This window comes from Urocampus carinirostris, chromosome 4 (assembly GCF_059441175.1).
Source record: "Urocampus carinirostris isolate Australia breed hairy pipefish chromosome 4, RoL_Ucar_1.0, whole genome shotgun sequence".
In the NCBI taxonomy this organism is placed as follows: domain Eukaryota; kingdom Metazoa; phylum Chordata; class Actinopteri; order Syngnathiformes; family Syngnathidae; genus Urocampus; species Urocampus carinirostris.
In genome coordinates, this window is record NC_142352.1 from 18,889,061 (window position 1) to 18,903,397 (window position 14,337).

The 14,337-nt window shown below is 37.3% G+C and overlaps 1 protein-coding gene across 1 annotated transcript in view; it reads left to right on the plus strand.

The window, feature by feature from the left end:
* Nucleotides 1-782: 782 nt before the first annotated feature.
* Nucleotides 783-14,337, plus strand: part of mpped2a (metallophosphoesterase domain containing 2a) — a 72,885-nt gene continuing 59,330 nt past the window's right edge. Inside the window, exons 1-2 of the mRNA XM_088333841.1 lie at nt 783-1,190; nt 5,895-6,145. Coding sequence (XP_088189967.1) covers nt 6,033-6,145 — 113 coding nt within the window. The 5' untranslated portion in view covers nt 783-1,190; nt 5,895-6,032. The remainder of the gene's footprint in view (nt 1,191-5,894; nt 6,146-14,337) is intronic.

The following is a 14,337-nucleotide window of genomic DNA, read 5'->3' on the forward strand; positions in this document are numbered from 1 at the left end:
CAGCCGAACAGGGGCTCCGCCATATTGAATCAATTAATGCGTGAAAGCGTACGCTAGGGTGCGATGCTGAGCGGCGTACGGGTGTTTTAGCCCCTTATTATGCCTCAGAAGAAAGTCAGTGCAAGCAGCAAAGTTGCTACAGGTGAAAAAAGAAAAGTAGTGCGTACAACTACTCCACTTGCGCCTCCTGCTGACCACCACAAAGGTAAGAAATCCTATTCATAATTCTTCTCTTTATCCTTTTTTTTATTTTTTTACACGTTCATGTTAGCGTAATCTTTCGTACGGAAGATTACTATAACGCGAATGTACGATTAGCCTGGGTTAGCTTTAAGTTTACGTTAAACATTCAAGCTAAACATTCCGAGTGTTGGAACAGATTAAAACGATTTACATTATCTTTAATGGGTAGAATGATTTCTGTGATCGAACAAATCGGTTTTCGAACAGGGTTCTGGAACGGATTATGGTCGAGAATCGAGGTTCCACTGTACTCTCTTATCCACACTCTTGCTCAGCTCAACTACCACTCCAGTTCTGTCTCTCACAATTTCATTTCTCAATCTATCCAATCTTGTAACTCCCAACATACTCCTCAAACACTTCATCTCTGAAACATTTGATTTCCTTCTCAAATCTGCGTTCAAAATTTAAAACCACTAACCTACAGTATCAACTGGAAACGATAATTTTCGACTGCACGTGAAAGCAGCACGAAGAGCGGAGGAGGGCGAACGATCCCGCGCTGGTTAGCCCCCTCCCGCCCGCGCAAGGTTGCGCGCGTGCCCGCCTATGAGGGCGCGCGCACGGGAGGTGGCTGGGGGTTGTGCTCTCTTCTGCTCTTTCTGCTCTCTGACCCCAGCGGCAACTCGGATTCACTACACTCCGCGCCGTCGGCGGGAGCCTCTCCTGACTCCCTCTTCCGACTCCCTCTCCCCCCCGTCGGCGTCCCTCGTCTGCCTCCCCCCTCGCTCGCTTTTCCCTCACACAGAAGCCAGCCGAGGTCCCACCGGGTCGAAGGTTCTGCCCTTACCTGCACGATACCTTCGCCAGTCCGGACCACCACCAAGCTTTATCCCGCCTCGCTCTTCTTCTACCGCCGCATGGACTCTTGCCTCTCCGCCGAGTAGAGGGCGACCCCGACCCGACGCTCTTCCAGCGGCAACGGGATAAAATAACGAGCCACAAAGGTAGCGAATCTTTTCCTCTCGCCGTTGAAAGAAATACAACGGGAGCGATACAACGCGAGTGTGTTCCGCGCGGTGCCTGACGGAAAGGGTCAATTTTATCCGCTTTCACCCCTCCTTTTTTGTGCGTTTTTTTTCGGGTGGTTTCCGAGCGGAAAGTTGAAGACGATGCGGCTTTGGGCTTGACGCTATACGGACACACAATCGAGCGCGGAGCTCCGAGTTGACCGAATACCCACATCGAGACTGCCGGGGAAGGTTTAGCAGGCTAGGCTAGACGGCTAGTCGCTGCTACGGTAGCCGTAAAACGTGGAGATAGTTGGAGCCGCTAGGCGCGCACTTTTTCGCTTTAATATATGTATAATATATATAAATATATATATTTAATTGTCTATGCATTTCATATGCACACATTTTTGATGATCTTATATTTATAAATAGTTATTATTTTTAGAATTTGTTTTTATCAAGCATGCGTTTTAATTGAATAGCAGTGTATTTAAACGGGAGATATGATGGAATTTGACCTTAATTGCCGAAAATGTCATTCTCAATTTAATTACCATGCAAAATATGTTTATCTTCAGCATCTTTTGTTCATTTTAGCTTGTAGTTTTGAAAATACTGCTTTATATGCAAATTAAAAGTACGCAGGTCAATGGTTCTAATGACAAAAAGCCATAATTGCCAAACGGTCCTTTACTTCTTTAAATTATTCAAATACAAATACTATCAACACTAATTTCCTTAATGAGGACACTAGTTCGACTTTATGTAGTTTAAAATTATGTAAGTTTGTTATCGTGTAACTTTTTATTTTCAGCATAGTTTTCACATTTTAGTTTTGTAATTTGGAAAAAACTGTTTTATATGCAAGGGTTAAGTACCAATATGTAAATGCCTCTAATGACAAAAAGCTGTATTTGCCAGTCATTTATCTCCTTTGCATAAATAATTTAAAAAAATCAAATACTTACAGTAAATACTAGGGCTGAGGTTCAATACTATTTTCCTTGATCAATCAGGACAATCGTTTGACTTCATGTAGGTTTCAGATCAGAATACGTTGTAACGGTGGTCTGTGCAGCTCTTGGAGACTTTCTGTGATTAAGGGCTGTACAAATTAATATGACTTGACCTGGTTTTGACTATGCAAACTTGGTATTGTAATGCTCAAGAATAGGAATTACTTGAAACAGAAGGCTTGATTGAAACAGCTTTACGTAATTTGCCAAAAATATAATTTTTTTGCAGTACAGTTTGTATGCAAGGGAAAAGTATATTATTGGGTTCAAATTACAAAAAGCTTCGCTTGTGTTTGACAGATTGTCATTCAGCTTTCTTACATTATAATATCCTAAATTCTTGGGCTGGATAGGAATACTACTTCCCTGAATCGATAAGACCCTGATTTAAACTGATCTGGTTATGCAAATGTGATATTACAATGCTTATGTAAAATTAATGTTTCTTAATTTTAACATCACAAAATAATTGCATTGCAAATCAAATAGAATTGCCTTTGATTACAACATATTCAGGATTGTTCACTGAAAATTAGACACGGCAGTACAGCGTTAACGTGTAACAGAATACTTTAAAGAAAAAAATGTATTTACAAAGTAGTGCTTGTGTGCTGACATAAGTTATTATAATAATAAGTTGTAAGTGGATCGGAAAATAATGCAACACTACGTAAAAATAAGAATACAATTTAAATACACGATTTACCATGGTTTTTTTTCCTGTTATACACCAATTTCACTTTGCATTACATGTTTTCTTACACAGATGCAATACAGTATATTTTTTCAGTTCTATGTGCTTGTTTCACGTTAAATTGTGTCACTCAAGTAATTTTTATCCTTTTTTTTGTAATGAGGTGTATCAGTTGTTACACCGATATTATTTGTAAATGACTGCACTTTTGAAAGATGTTGAAATCTCTTAAAGTGGAACAAGTCAGTTTTTCTTCAATGAAATTAAGCACTCATTGAACAGTTGTTTAAATATGAGCCAAATAACGGTGCTAAAATTACATTTCATCCAAACCGTTACATATTATTGAAGTCAATTCCTGTTTTATGCATCCACGTGGGATTAGACAAAAAAAAAATCAATATATTTTTAAAATTTTTATTCCTGACCTACTTAAACCATAAAACACAAACCTTTGGTCGCTTCTGAATTAATGACATACTATTATGTTTATTATGAATTTGGAATAGGTACAAATGGCACACAGTTTGCTATAAGTTCATCAACAACATACAAGCATTAAATCGACTTTGGAGCTGTCTATATCACCTCCAAAAAGACGAGACACTATAAATCAATCGCAACCTTATTTTTATATTTTGCCCACCCCTCTAATACTGATGTGTATGCATCAGGGGCTGTGTTATAAAACGCATGTCAAAACCCGAAGCGGGCACTTTACGACCAGTCAGGGAGGTCAGACAGGAAGGAGAAGGCTCAGGGTCCAAGCAGACGACAACTGGCGCATTGGCTGAGTGAGTGCTGAAGATGCACTGACATGCTTTTAGATGCTTTCTTTTTCATAGAGGTTAATAATTAATTTTGGCTTCTTTCAAAACTGTTACAGTTATGCAAGAATATTTGAGAGCTTTCCCAAATGGCATTCAATGCAACAGGGGATTTTTTTAGAGGGACAAGAGAAGGTTTTTGAACTCAGGTGGTCTGTGTTAACATTTCTTGGTTTTTGTTTTTAACAAAAAAGGTTTTAAAATGGATTTAAAACACACTTATTTGTTTTTTGAATGGCAACAGGTTGATTTATAAATACATAGAATAGAATTGTTGCAGTAGCTCAGGAGGCAAAGAGCTCGGCTCTGAACCGTAGGTCGCACGTGTGATTCTTGGTTCCTCTGAGTTAAATGTTGAAGTGTCCTTGGGCAAGAACGTGAACCCCTATAGCCCCCGATAAGCAAGTAGACGCTTTGCGTGGCTGCCACTGCCATCAGGTTGCCTGTGTATGTCTGAATGGGTGAGTGTGAAGCACATTGTAAAGCACTTGACTTTAAAAGCGCTATATAAATGCAGACCATTTACCATTTAATTGTCTTTATTGTCATTGTTTACAATGTAGTGTACATTGTTTACAATCAGATTGAAGTGGCAGTCCTTTATAATTAAGTAATAAAGACTTAAAATAGAAAATTAAGATAAAAAATATTTACAGAGTGGTGGTTTCGGACTGGACTTAATTAATATAATTTTTGTAAAAACATTTTTGTAGAGCAACAATTTGCTGGTTTTAAAGAGTACTGACAAGTATTTTTTTTTTCCGTTTTATTTCATGTATGTATTAGAAGTCTTAAGAATTACAGTTACACACTGTACTGCATTGCAGGACAATTTAAAACATAATAGAATATTGTGACTAAGTTCCTTATTTTCTCTAATACAATTAGAAAACACAAACAGTTCATACATTCTGGAATCATTATCATTTACCTGAAATATTGCAAGTATTTTATTGTTATCGCTGATTATGACGAACTCTTAAATATCCCATCTCCAAATATTACAATGTCATAAAAAAGTATAAAAGTAAGCTGTGGCCTGTAATCAGAAATATTTAAATAATAAAAGGCTACAATATTTCAGTTGATTTGTAATGAATCCAGAATATTCTTTAATTGATTTCTGAAAAATAACTATATCACAATATTTACATTTCCCATACAAACAATATACTTGTATTGCATTGCTTTTTTACCAAAAAGAATACAGACTACTAACAAGTGTTTGGAAGTCTTGTTACCCTTCCCTTTTTGTTTTATTTAATAAAAGTGTGTTAAAAGTCTTAAATGGATTATTGTTTTATTACTGTACTGCATTTCTTACTTACTACAATATAGTAAACAAAAGTTCCTTATTTTCTGTTATCAAAGTTTAAAAAAACAAAAATGCCATAGATTCCAACTGAGTACAAATCAACTGAAATATTGTGAGTGTTTCATCGTTTTAATATTGCTGATTCAGGCAAAAACTCAAATATCCCATCTCAAAATATTAGAATATCGTGAAAAAGTATATCAGTAGGCTGTAAGCCATAATTGCCAATATTAAAATAATATAATGCTTGTAATACTTTAGTTGATTTGAAATGAATCCAAAATGTGTGACATTTTTGGTTTTTAAATGCTTTACCAAAACGGAATAACTTCATCACAATATTCTAACTAATTCAATAAATGAACGTCTTTTATTGTCGTCATACAAGTATAAATACATTTGATGACTTCTCCTTTCAGTGCAAGTAAAACAAATTAAAGTGTTAAACATGTGCGAAAGGATAAAAACATTAAACAGAATACATTTATAATACAATATGTGCATTTTCACACTGGTATTGAGACAATCCTGTATATGGAGTTTCCTTATAGTGCAATTCTTTACCTTTTATTGTAGCAAAATGCCAAGCTTCTGACAAGTGTTATACGAGTCCTTCCATTCTTTTCCTTTTGTTTTATTTCCTCAAAGTGTTTTAGACGTCTTCAAATAATTATCGTTAGATACTGTAATGCAATGCTTACTTCTAAGATGCAACTAATCACTATAGTTAAGAAATGGTAAGAAAATGATTTATTTATTTTTAGGTTTTTCCTTCACTGTGAGTCAGTTTTTTTTTCCCCTCTGATTGCAACATGTGGCTATAGTTTTTTTCTGTTCTTGTCACAGCCGTCAGTTCGGCGAGACGGGTATTTGCTGTAGGTGACTTCGTGGGCTTTCGGTGAGCCGCACCAAAGGATGTCCGCTGCACGCGTGGCTGCAGGATCTCGGTGAACAAACGTTGTCTCATGTCCACACGTCGAAAGGATGGCTCATGGCAAAGCGACCATCACGGTGGACGAGTACAGCTCCAACCCCACACAAGCCTTCACGCACTACAACATCAACCAGAGCCGCTTTCAACCGCCACACGTCCACATGTAAGTGCATGAATTACTTTTACTTCCTCTAAATGTGTTATTTTTTGGTAAACTAGTGCTTGGACAAACAAAGACTGAAAGTCACACTTGTTTTTACTGACGCAATATTTTTTTGACTTATATTTAGACAAATTGCATGTAGCCACAATGCATTACTTAAATTTACAGTATTTATTGGTGTATAACGTGCCCTCGTGAATAACGCACACTCCTAATTTTTTATTAAGAATGGGTGTAAAACTTTGTTTTACATTTTCTCAGCTCATACTTAGCTTTGTTATTGACAAATGATGAATATGCGCACCATGATTGATTTAATTTAAAATCTGGGTTATATACAAATAAATCCGGTAGACTATTTTGTTTTCAATTAAAAATGTGTTTCTAAAGCTATATTTTAATATGCTGAAAGTATATTGCAATGTTTTTAAACCAGTGTGCCGTAAGACCTTGTTGACTGTGCAGCCGGAAATTGCCTAATTTTATCATTGCAAAAACGCATGTATCTTTGCTTTCTCCCATTGATCATAAGCATAACTGTAACATTCATTCTTATCAATACGTGGCAGCGGATAACTATATTTGTGTTTCTTTTCATATGCTAATTTTCTCATGAGGTAGTACAGGGAAATATATTAAATAACGTTTTTTGTTTGAGATTGCTCTACAAACAATAATGTAAATTAACTCAAGTTCAAATCTTGCACATAATTTTGCTGATTTTAATTATTTTGTTATTTTACAAAATGAAATAATTTGGAAGCTAGTAAAACATATTTTGTTCCACTGTCAGATGATTGTTGCTCATTCTCACTGTCATTTTTGTCATTTCTCTAGAAAAAAAACGAGATTAAAATGATGTAAAACTTGGAAAAACAGACAAACATATAGTCAAATTCCCAAATAACAGCAAATGTATTTACCAAAATGAATAACTTGTATTACTTTCTGAGCCACAGTGACCACAAAACTGAATACTTTCAATTTAGGAAACATAATATTTTAAGTTTTTTAAGTTCACCTAGTGAAATTAACTTTCTAATATTTTCAATGGACATTGTGTCTTGAGATTTGTTGATGAAAAAAAGCTTGGTTGGAAAACACTGGTATATCGGTTGCAGATTATTCTGTTTTCAGTTTGCACAACAATACTTTGAATTGGGCTCAAAATAAATACAGTGCAATTTGTTGGCCTTTTGAGGGACGGGTGCCACCAGACTACTTGCTCAAGACAGACCACAGGAAATGGTGCGTCCAGGGTGGTTAAAGGATTCACACACCCACCACCCCATAGACATTTACAAAAAATGTATTTATAAGGTCAATATAACAGATTTTAGGTTTGCAAAGGGAAAAATTACTTTCATCTCTGATTGCATTGTTTTGTGATTCCTGTGAGGTGTGAAAAAGGCTGGCAGCACTGCGCCCTTTGGTGCTTCCAATGTAGAAAAGGAGCCAAGGTCACCTAGCAGTTTATGTTATGTCAGTTCATTTAAATGGTTGGCAAAGGCAGCAATAAATCAGGCCAAATACTTCCATTTGAATTAAGGCTAACCATGCCGGACAGCACAGGACACATTTTGCTGGGATGTCTGAGCTTGCGCTCATAATTTATGTCCCATGAGAGTTTAGTTCCGTACCTTTGAGATTAAACATGACAGTGTTCATTGCAGTTTCCTTATGGTGTCGCTGCGTTTTTCATATTCGCCTTTTAAAGGCATTGCCGCAGCAATTGAGCATACTTTTGAATGGATATAAAGAAAAACCGCTATGACCCAATTGATGGCAAAACTGTGGATGGCGTGGGGGGATACAAGCTTATTTGTTGTGTTTGTTGAATGGCTCTCTTAACTTTTATGCATTAGAATACAGTGGAACCTCGGTTCTCGACCATAAGCCGTTCCATTTCTTTGTACGAAAACCTATTTGTACGATCACCGAAGCCTTTTTTTCCCATTAAAAGTAATGTAAAATTGTTTTAATCCGTTCCAACACCCTGAATGTTTATCTTGAATATTTAACGTAAAGCTAACCCAGGCTAATCGTATGTTCGCGTTAGTGTAATCTTCCGTACGAAAGATTACGCTAACATGAACGTGTAAAAATAAAAAAATCAGGTCGTTTACACGTCATTTAGCACCCGGGTCTCCACAACAAGTGGTGAGCGGTTAAAGGATAGAGAAAAGAATTATGAATAGAATTTCTTACCGGTCAGCAGAAGCCATGCTGTATTCCTGAAAGAAGGGAAACTCGCACACCTTCTTCATATTTTGCTATTATTTCTTTCTTAAATGCAATAGTTGTACGCACTACTCCTCTTTTTTCACCTGTAGCAACTTTGGTGCTTGCACCAACATTCTTCCGAGGCATAATTAGGGGTTAAAACACTCCCTTCATCGCTTTTGAAACACGAAAACAGAAAAGGAGTGCGCGTTGCCGTGACAACAGTTCTTCACGAGGGGTGGGGTCAATCTACACTCGTACGCCGCTCAGCGTCGCCCCCTAGCGTACCGGCGTTCGAACTCCGATTTTTTGAACGAAAAGCAAAGCAAGAATTTCTCGAAATTTTTGGTCTAGAACTGATTTGTTCGAACTGAGAGGCGTTCGAAAACCGAGGTTCCACTGTATTTTATAAATGTGGGTTAAAAAAGCACCGTTTAAATCAGGGGTCTCAAACTCGATTTATTTGGCGGTTGCCGGACCTAGGGTCTGGAAACAAATGGGATACATCAGTTTTCCACAAGGAAAGCTCTGATATAAACACGCTTATCTTTTTTTTTTTCAAATATTTTTTCTACATAAAATAATATCTAAAAAACTATACTAAGAAAATAAATAATATCATAATTAAAATGACAAGGTAAATAAGACATAAGAATCCAAATATGTGAACAGAAAATCTCAATTATTACTGTTTTGATTCAAATATGTGTATTGACAGTCCTTCGACTTTAACATGTCTTCTCGCAAAATGATTTATTGTAAAATAATATTTAGTCAGCACCTCAGTGGCTTAAAGCAGCACAAGTCATTCAGTCAATACAGTGACGTTGTGTTTTATAACCAAGGTCAAGTAGATAAACCATGTTTGTGCTCAAAGGCACAAACTCCCCGAAAGTTACGTGCAAGGTGCATCCAACCGTCTTTCAAGCTTCAATTGAACAGTCATGACCATCTACTCCTCGGGCCTGTCTACTGCGGCACCTCGTTCTGCATTTCAATTCAAATAGAATATTTTACGATTACATTGCAAAAAAAATGAAGCAGTTCCAATCAGTTAATGTGTATCAAATTATTTCGTTATGAAAGGTATGAAATTTCAGGGCAGATGTACAATAATTTCCAAATTTTCTTCTGTCTTTTCTTTCAAGGGGAGTGGGCAGCCCAATACAGTGACTTTCAAATACTGCATATAAAGTACAATTCACACTGAACTTTTTTTTTTTTTGCCCGCACGATCTAAAGTGCTGTGACAAAGTTTTTGGCCCCTTCCTTTTTGCAAATGTATCTCTTATAAGGGTTTCAGGTCAACAAACCAATTTTAATCTCGCACATGGACAGATTAGTCAAAAATTGAACTTTTTGGGAGGTGTGCAGCTGTTATATCTGGCGTGAAAATGGCACAGCATTTGACAAAACAACATGTCAACAGTAAAGTGTAGGGGTGGCAGTGTGATGGTCTGGGGATGCTTTGCTGCCTCAGGACCAGAACAACTTGCTATGATTGGTGGAATAATGAATTCAAAATATCAGTTGTTTGAGATCCCTTTTCTAAATTTGATCTCAATGTTCATTGCAAGTTTTACAAAAGTGAAGCTTAACGCTGCCAAGGGATGCGATGAGGCAAGGGGGCCTCACTCAAGATATGTGTTTAGATAACTGTATTGGGCTGTTTCCTGGCTTCCACCGAGCCGGCAGTGTTTTAACCTGTCATCCAAAAACACATACTAAGGATCCCCAGGATCTCACACGCAGACATTCACCCCACCCTCCTGACATTTTTAATGCTTAGAAGAATACGTATGCTGCTTTGGAAATGCAAAAGGTTGTTTATATTGGAGATATAATGATCCAACTTTCTTAAGGTTTCAGTGCATCTAAAGTATTTGTAGATAAAGTTGTTGCTAAAAGAAAAAAGGCGGGTGAACAAAAACCCAAACGAGATGGTCGTTTCTCTTTTGAAATATAATCTGCTTTTATGCCCCCCACCCTCCTTTCCTAGAGGGAGTATTTACATTTTGTGATGGAGTACAGCAGCGGCTTTTGTTCAATGCCAAAGGAATCGCTCTATGAACTAGGTATGAAAATACGCATGTCACAGTGGCAAAAATGCTTTGTAATGTGACCCCGAAGTTCATGGTCATTCCCGGCATCATGGGACGTCTGTCTGCGTCTGGAAGTGAGCGACAGACTCAATCCAGGTCTGGTTTATTTTTCTGTGCAGACTGGATGTGTGCGCGTGTCTGCGAGTGTGTGTTTTTTTTTCCTGCTTCAGCCCCCCTTCGCCATCGTCTCGTGAAATGAAATGCTCAACAACTTGGAACATATGCTTCGAGTTGGGACACTAATGGCTTCCAATCCAATTTGAGTAGAATGTGGACCAGACTGCAAGACTAAAATACAAACGGTCACATTAAAAAGCAAAGTACCTGATGTGAAAAAAAAACTGAATTTGATTTTTGTTTTATTTCTTTTTGAGGTTTAACAAAGTGAAATATATTTTTTAAGAGTTTAGAAAATCATAGAAGATAAAAAGTAATGGTCAGTGAACAAAGCTTCACAGTTATGCTTTCTTATGTTTGTTAGTCACTGAAGTGGGAAGTTGAGATACAATCACGCCTAGTTTCTAGGTCTTGGGAAAAGAAAATATGCGTGAAAACTGCTAATGAATGGCACATTTTTTAACGGACACCCTTTCCAGAAATATACACAAGATTTACCATGCTTGTTTTTCCTCTTTCACACGTAATGATTGGACAGGTCCTTTAGAGACTCAACTGTTTATGAAGAGACCGTTAAAACAATTTTATTTGTACAAACTGAATATCCTTTAATGACTCTGGGGTTGTATCAAAACTGCCTTTCCAAAAAACAATATTCTTAAGTCAAGTCATTTTTATTTGGTTTGATAGTGCAACCTTATCTAATTTCTCCCAAGTATAACAATAACTGTCCATTATGTTCACGACCCAAATCAAATTATATTCATATACAGTTTATATATATATATATATATATATATACATACACACACACACACCGGAGCCATATCCCCCTAGTGGAAGGTGGCAAAAACACATTCACATTTTTGACTCTTTTCGGGAGATTGAGGGGATTCCCAGTCCCCTCGCTGAACCTAACTGATGTGTTGCAACATGGTTGGGGGTCATTAGGTGACCAAAACCCCCAATTCCAACCTCTAATGCCGAGTGCCAAGCAGGGAGGCAATGGGTACCAATGTTATAAGTCTTGGGTTTGGTCTTTGGCCAAAGCTCGAACCAGCAACCTCCCAGTCTCGGGGCGGGCGTCCTACCCCCAAGGCCAAACATAAAATTAGTATTTTGAAAAACTGAAAAAATATATATTTTGAAAAGCAAGAGTACATAAAAAACAAAAATGTATTTTGAATTACTGAAAAAAAAACTCTTTATTTTTTTTTTATTGTAAAACCAAAGAAAAACTATTTAGATAAACTGATTAAAAATAATTAAGTAAAAATCCTAAAATATTTTGACCGAAAAAAAAAGGGTTGTGACAAACGGGGAAAAAAACCATAAAAAACTTTAAAAGAAATTATTTTGAGAAGACCGTTTCTTTATTTCTCATGTAAATCCTTTCGTATACAAAATGAACTCTGTGATCATTCAACTTTTGGATCTCCTCTACTGATGCCCATCACATCCATATCCTGCAGGACTCATAATAGTGATGCACATCACATCCATATTCTGCACGACTCATCCTCACTAGGATTGCGGGGGGTGCTGCAACCCAAGCCAGCTTACTTCGAGCATTCGCCAGGGGACACCCTGAACTGGATGATTAATCATCAATGAAAAGGCACACATGGAAAAGTACTCTCTCTTTAAGTGGTTAAAAGGACAATTATTTGTCACCTTTTAGACAGTGACAGACAGCCAAAATCTTTGACAGCGGCGCATCCCATTGATTCAATCAGCCTATCCTTGCCGTATATGTATTGGAACAATACAAACAGAACTTATCTCCATTGCTGAGCTTGTTTAAATATTTGCACATCAACCGACATCCTATTACCAGCACATGTTTTTTAAATGATACGTGGTTGCTGGATTCCTTCATAATGCACTGATCGAACAAGTTTGGTTCCGGAACAGTGGTATGTTTTTTTTTTCCAAAGTATAAAGCCCAGGCACAGGGCAAAACAGCAAGCTCCGCTTTTCCACAATACATGCTCTCTAATTCAAAATACCTCAGTGACATCTGAAAACATTTCAGATGCCCTTCTTGGTGGATAAATAACATTAGTCATTTACATTTTAACTGGAGCTAAACAGTTTTGATGGCGCTTTTTCAATGTTTCCAATGCACTCACAAAATTTCAACTTCTTCACCAACAATTGTAAAGACCTCAATTTAAACATCCCAATTGAACAGTAGGGAAAGGGACACGCTCCATTTTCCTTTCGGTATCCTCAGTCATTGTCTAATCCAGGGGTGGCTAACCTGGTCCTGGAGAGCCGCATGTCCTGCATGTTTTGGAAGTTTTCTCTGCTCCAATACAGGTGATTCCAATCACATAGATTGTTATCAAGCTCTCCCAAAGCCTGCTAACATCCTGGAAATTGGCTTCATTGTGTTAGAGCAGAGAAACGCCCAAAACATGCAGGAGGTGCGGCTCTTCAGGACCGGGTTAGCCACCCCGGGTCTAATTATTGGATTTACCTTTAATTTTCAAGGGATGATGACAAGCAAATGCAATTTGGTCGTATACAATTGCAACTTTGGATGACAGCCTTCATTCATCTTTTCTTTCAACACAGTAGTAAATATGTGCTCGTCTTTATAATCGCTATCTAACTCTGTTGTACTCGCCATACCGAATGGTCACATGATCTGAAAACACGTGACTAAGACAACTTGGAAGCCAAGAGTGTTGACGCCAAAACAAACCACACAGATGGCTTTAAATCTGCGTGGGGCTTAACACTACCTACAGGTTTGCGTACTCAACCGTATCGCATTCCTTCAATTTAAAATGAATGGATTCTGTTAACTTAATTCCATGCACCTTTACAATGAATTTAAAAGGGCTGAAAAGAGATGATGTTTTGCTTCAATGGTTTCCTGAATCATTTTTCTAATGGAAATATTCTCCTACTCTGAATGGCTGCCTTTCATAAAAAATGTCATTGTTAACACCAAACACTCTGGTGCAACATTTACTGTCAACAGGTCTGAACCAATTTATTTGTATTATCCGTCCCCTAGAAAGGCGATAGCGGTAATATTTTTAAATGATTTCTACACAACAAATTCTGCTTTGTGTATGTTATTTTCACAACTGGTCATATCTTTACATCTCATTGTTCGTGTGCCCTCTGGCAAAGATAATTAGAAATGTGTCATCTTATAGTTCCTACCTGCTTTTAAAGCTTTTCCTTTATCTTCCAAATGGCATCCAATTTATATAGTTGCATCATTTAGGAGACAAGTGCACTTTATATCATTCTCTACTAAAAAGAAAAACTGATGGAAAAAGCAAGTATTATCTTTATATTTTGCATCTTTGTTATTTTGGAGATCTATATAACGTTTTATTTTTTTGCCCCTTAAGATGGAGAACAGTATTCCCTGGTTGTAGTTCAACTTTCATGTCCTCCGTGCACTGCAGATTTTTTTCGATTAATTGTTTCCACAGACAAATATGTACTTTGCTGGATTATGGCGTCACTTTACAAGCACCAGGACACTCAAGCCAATTGGAGGCCATCCCCTGTTTCCTGGGCCCTGATTGGAGCGATCCAAACAAATTTATAAGGGGATCCCGTTTAGAATTTGTGTAATTAATTGTGAAAACTGATTAAAGGATTTTTTCTCAAAACAAGGAATTTTGCAGTGTTCAGACATATTTAGCTGGCTAAACTCCAATGCAAAATCTAAGAGTGTATGTATTTTGACAAAAGAATTTGAATTCACATATTTGTCATTGC